General features: G+C 31.8%; 1 protein-coding gene across 1 annotated transcript; it reads right to left on the minus strand.

Moving 5' to 3' along the window:
* Positions 1–251: 251 nt before the first annotated feature.
* On the minus strand, positions 252–3972 carry LOC131843911 (glyoxylate reductase/hydroxypyruvate reductase-like). The gene is made up of 4 exons (XM_059192695.1): positions 3708–3972; positions 2188–2324; positions 1725–1914; positions 252–371 (listed from the first exon to the last, which is right to left on the minus strand). The coding sequence occupies exons 1-4, from the start codon at positions 3776–3778 to the stop codon at positions 353–355; spliced, it is 417 nt and encodes a 138-aa protein (XP_059048678.1). The 5' UTR covers positions 3779–3972; the 3' UTR covers positions 252–352.
* Positions 3973–6032: the final 2060 nt, after the last annotated feature.

A 6032-nucleotide genomic window follows, 5' to 3' on the forward strand; every position in this document is an offset into this window, starting at 1 on the left:
GAATGGAAAGATATATACGACTATATATTTTAAAATCCCAAAGAAATCAAAACATGCGAAATATAGCATTTTCCTATACTTTATTATTTCACATAAAGCATAGAGTACAATTACCTGAAATAACGTACAATACTTTATTATAAAGTACGGGTGGCAACCCTACTCTGGTAGTATTAATTATAAAATTTCAATGAATTCAGACTTACCCCCTCTGCCGATGTTTACTAAAACGGCGGTGTTCTTCATGGTCCTGAGTGCAGCACAGTTGATGATGTACCTGGTCTCACTGGTGAGGGGGCACGCGAGGATTACGAAGTCACTCTCCTTCAACAGCTGCTCTTGTGGCAACCGTTCAACATTTAGTTTCTTTGCTGAAAAATGATTGCCCTTATTAGTATCATGAAAATGAGTTTATACCTCTTGCCGCGTTACCGTAGTCAGTTAAATCTTACTAAATTCTTATGAGTATTATACGCGAAAGTTTATGAGTATGGATGGATGAGTAGATATTTCTCTTTCTAGCGGATTTTAGTGAAACTTTACAGTAATATATCTTAATACACCAGAATAACACATAGGCTATAATTTAAAAAGATATTATGTAAATTGGGGGACGAAATATAACGATAAATGACAACTCTTTCCCACTGGACATACTGGGCACGTGCTAGGCACGCCGCAATGGATTAGGGCCCCCTACTCTAGTCTAGTCCCTACTTCATTACCAAACGATAACCGATAGCTACGCTACTATCGCCTGAAATAAATCAATCAATCCTAATAAATGCTTACCGACTATGGTCAATTTGCTCGTTATTGTTATTTTTTTTATAAATATCTAGCAAGATCTTAAACATATCGACTTTTTAAAATTATTTTTGTTTGGTTTATTTTGAAGGTAGGCCATTCCACGGTAGTATTGTTCAAAAATGACTTTGTCTATTCTAACAAAATAGTGCTTTATTATTATGATCATAGGGGTCTCTAATAGGTGAAAGACGGCTCTGAATGACAAGTAAGTTTTGCAGTCGTTATGCAGACGAAGTTGCGTTCACAGATTGAGAGTGAAATCTTACCTTCAGGCTTGTCACTTCGGCCGCAGTAAACGAATCTCGCAACGTCAAAACCCTTCAGCCTCCTAACTATAGCTTGACCAATGCCCCCAAGTCCTATGATACCTACAGTACTACCAACGATATCTCGTCCCACCGTCCAGTTCGCTCCATATTTCCATTCGCCACTGCAATTAAAAAAATATTTTGATATGTTTTCCTATCGCTTTAATTTATATATATTATACTAGCTGTGCCCACAGTTTCATCAGCGTTAAATTTCAATATAAAAGTCTATGTGTTATTCTGATGCATAAGCTATGTTACTGTAAAATTTCATCAAAATCCGTTCAGTAGTTTTTGCGTGAAAGAGTAACAAACATACATACATTACTCACAAACTTTCGTGTTTATAATATTACTAGCTATTCGCCCCGGCTTCACACGGGTGTACATGTATTATATACACCTTTCTCTTGAATCACTCTGTCTATTAAAAAAAACAAATTCCAAATCCATTGAGTACTTTTAAAGATTTAAGCATACATAGGGACGGACAGACAGCGACAGCAACTTTAGTTTATACTATGTAATGATTAAGATTGAGACCTTAAGGTGTGTACCCACTATTTTTTTAAGATTTTATTATAGGTAAAGGTGCTTGAACATTACCTTTCTAATTCTCTCACGCCTTCCTTAAACCGTCTGGCTGCAGCGATCAATAATCCAACAGCGATATCTGCTACAGAATCATTTAACACTTCCGGTGTGTTCCCCAGGGGGATCTTACGTTTTTTCACTTCTGCTTGGTCAATATGGTCCAGACCGGACGACATTGATGATATAGCTTTCAGTTGTGGCCCTATAATAAAAAAAAATTAGGTGTATGTTTACATTTATCAGGCTTTGTAGCTAACTTCATAATAATCAAATTGCTACAACACACGTGGTTCAAGGTTCAAGTGGTATTTTTGGTGTATTTATATTCATATTTCTCTCTCTCTCTTTAGTAAAAAACAGTTATTTCAATATTAACAAACATAAAACAGGCACTTGCACTTCGTTTTTACTTTTTTTGATATGTATATTCGTATGGAAATATGAATGGTACGGTGTAATCTTCAGTACTTCATACCTGCTAGATCTAATATTTCTCCTGTCAATCGATGTTTTGTGTTCCATATCAGACCGTCAATTCCTTTGATGTTTTTTTTTATTTCTTGCAATGATTCTGGTTCGTAATCCAAGTAAGGCAATACTGTTGCTTGGACTCTGCAATATTGAATACGTCATTATAAAATACGACATCCGCCTTAAAATGATAGCAAATATTTATTATTGTTCTTGAACTATGCGTGTAAAGGGGTAACAAAATATTATGATATGGCGGGAAATTTGAATTTGGAAACGTTACTCTGCGATTTAACTGTCAATTCCATTTGGATATGATCTAAAGACAATAAATTGAAGGAAATATAATATCAGAACATTACAGAAGACAATGACTGTATAGACTGAGTCCTTTTGCTTTTATCTGCGAAAGTACCAAACGAAAAGAAATAGTCTCTTCAATTTGTATTTAAATAATACTCAATTTGAATAAAATAATTCTATTAATAATTTCCTCTGCAATTGGAGTGTATTATTTATGTATAAGTATCTATTACGTAATTTTAGTACATTATGTCTCCATACAACGCAACATGTGTAGTGAATATTGTCTTAATTAAGCTTAGTTACATTAGTTAATGGTAGCTATGTACATAACCACACGTATTCACACACATTGACGTTTTAAACAACAAAGTATTTGTATAAAATATTGCAAGTCATGGAGGAAAGATAAATTTTTAACTAACACTAGCTTCTGCTCGCAACTTTGTCAGTGTGACTATAATTTAAAAAGATAGGTATGTTCTCCAGACCTCCAGTCTCAAAATGTGAAATATGATGATGATTCAGTCAAATTAATTCGAAAGTGTTATAAAAAAAGCTATATTAGTATTTACGACTTATTGAACTAAATTAATATCTATCTACATAATAGTCTAATTTTATTAGGGTGTGGTGTATTAGCGCTACCGTGGCAGATTGTCGTTGTCAGTGCCGTGACCACAGGATCAATTTCAATATATCAATATATTACTTTTACAATATTAATTCATATGTATATCTATAAGGCATATATAATATGGGCCTACTAGCTTGAAATAAATAAAATAAATTCTAGTATTTCTTGTCTATCTGTAGGTATACTGATATTTAAAAAAATATACATATAAATACATTCTCAGGACCGTTTTTTCATATTGGCAGACGCTAGCAATGTATCATCTCAGGTTGACCTCCACGCGGTTTGCTCAGGAAACAATCGTGATAAATTCTTGGTGAATATGCCACGACGGGCTAACTGACCTGACCTCATGTTCATCTTATTTATTTATTTGAATGTTTACGGTGTTTTCCGTCACTGTAGAGTTAATCGAAAATGTAAACTTTCAACCAGATTTAACGTAGCGATATTTAAAATCTATAAGTGGGGTTGTTAAACTGCTATAACCACGACGTTCTCAATAGAATAAATAAATTAAACATCATATTTTAACGATCTCACAGATTATATTAATGTGACATACACTTAGTATAAGTACTTACTGAGTTTTTAATAATTCCAAACCGGCATTAGGATACGACCGGTTTACGATCAAAACACGACTCAGCGACATCTGTTTCAAATTATTTGAACTATATTCACTAACGTTAAAATTCGCACTCGATTTTATAGATTTTATAAAGAGAATTAGTCAGAATTCAATTTGGTAAAAATATTAGAGTGCGTATTTTCAATTATCTTTGACAAATGTTATCTACAAGCAGTACAATATTCGACACGATATGAATGAATGTTCGTAGTGTATCTGTGTACTATTTTTGACAGTGTTGCCAGAACCTTAAGACTAAAACAACCTATTAAAAAAAAGTTGGCTAAGAACTTTCATTAAAAAAAAATATTATGTATGTTTGCCGGCCCCAACTAGGTCCATATTGGTTTAAATGTACCAATTATAAACATCCGTGTATTTACATCCATAATTTTCCATAAAATTCAGCATTATGGAATGTAATAAATATTGAGTATTGAGCATATTACATCAGACTGACCAAGACGCAGTTTCCATTGATAAGCATCACAATAATTTAACTGCCATGGGCTAACTGACTGATTACTAACTTCAGCTCATCCTATATCTTCCTCAACTCGTGTCTTGCTAGTGTATACAGTTTTCACAGGTGAGTGGATCATTCGATTAACATATTTTAAAAAATGCACTAACTGCAAAAAAATAGCAATGGCTAAGTGTAAAAAATTATCATCTGGCAACACAGACTCCTATGGCGGTCTCCATAACCTTGAGACTGATTAATTTGCAGCTGATGAATGATGGGTTTTCGGTTGACACAATTGTAAATATTTAGTAGGTAGATAAGGTTGTGATACCGCTTAATTGTAGTCATTCAGCAATTTTCTATTGTTTGTTATTATATTTGTTTCTTGTTATAAACAAACCCTCATAACAAATAATTTACAGAATAAATATAAAAATAAGAAGGTATGTAATAATAACAAAAATAAAAGTATACTATGCCAAATATAATATTTTACAATATTTAGCGCGGTTTAATTTTTACTTAAGATCAGTAAAGTATTTAATTCAAGAATATAATAGTTCAGTCCTGCCATCTGACGGGAAATAGGAGTAGTAAGCGTACAAAACATTAAGCACTAGATAAATTTAGATAAATTTAGTAGAAAAACATTCTAAAAATATTATTTCGAAAATAATAAGTAATGTTTATTTAGTACCGTTAAATAAAATATATATATTTGTAGTTTTTCATTAAAAATCACATTATATTTTTTTTCTGCCATCTGACGAGTAATAGGAGTACTAAAAAAAATATACTATAGTACTTTGTTTGGGCACTAGATAGCGCACTAGTATTAATTAATTAGTTTTTGTTTTTTTTTTATTATGAACTGCTGTATAATTAATTATTGTATTATTTGGTTTTCAGCATATATTTTTATTTTGATTGGAAAATCCGGAGGTAATTTTCTTTTATTTCTGTACATTATTTTTCATACTTAAGATATGAGGTAATTTTTATCTCATAAACTTTACGGCATCGTAATGACTTTTTTCTTTTTTGCACACAATCGGCGATGTCTTCGTTAATTATAAAACAATTTTGGTAATACTTTTATAATTGACGGAGCATTACATCCGCGTTGGTGACTGGTGATGATAATTTTTTTACTGAATGATTATTTTGTATTCGTCTCATACAAGTTTTGTCCAGTATTGTATGGATCACAGTTACTGTATTATTTTTATATATCTAACTAGAATAGCAAGTGAAGCTAAATGGTAATCATTTGTCACCACCACGGACACATATCATCATGACAAGCTCTGTCCAGTGGTGTTACAGCTTTAGAGTTGTTAGACTTTTTTATATTTATTTGACAGTTTTTAAAAATGAATTTTATCTGTTATATATTGTGCTTTTGTACCTTACTATACCATTCATTGTAATTGTTCTAAGATAAAAATAAATAATTTATTATATATAGTTTTGTTTCGATTCCTCCCAATTTACATTATATCGATATAAATATTTTAAATTAATTGCTGTGAATGTTTTCCATGTGTTATCTTGCTGCATAAGCTTACATATTGTAACAGGGTTATTATTGTTATTTTCTTCATAATCCGTTCATTATATCTTTTTTATTGCATGTGTTAAAGAGCTATAATACAAACTTTCAACTTTCACGTTAATAATATTAATAAGATTATATTAAAAATATTACATTACAGTATTATCAGGCGACAGCAACAATTATCCCTTTTGGTCAGATGTAGCAGCTTGCTTGCCGTTGTAAAGTGGTATAAAACTAGAAACGAACATAAAACA

The sequence above is a fragment of the Achroia grisella genome, unplaced genomic scaffold (genome assembly GCF_030625045.1).
Source record: "Achroia grisella isolate CSIRO2021 unplaced genomic scaffold, CSIRO_AGI_Agris_v1 utg359, whole genome shotgun sequence".
In the NCBI taxonomy this organism is placed as follows: domain Eukaryota; kingdom Metazoa; phylum Arthropoda; class Insecta; order Lepidoptera; family Pyralidae; genus Achroia; species Achroia grisella.

Bases quoted from the DNA above. Each gene is read 5' to 3' on its own strand.
- LOC131843911 (XM_059192695.1), bottom strand. From the start codon at position 3,778: ATGTCGCTGAGTCGTGTTTTGATCGTAAACCGGTCGTATCCTAATGCC. The intron at 2,325-3,707 runs GTAAGTACTTAT...TCAATATTGCAG, and splicing joins TTGGAATTATTAAAAACTCA to AGTCCAAGCAACAGTATTGC. The intron at 1,915-2,187 runs GTATGAAGTACT...TTTTTATTATAG, and splicing joins AGAAATATTAGATCTAGCAG to GGCCACAACTGAAAGCTATA.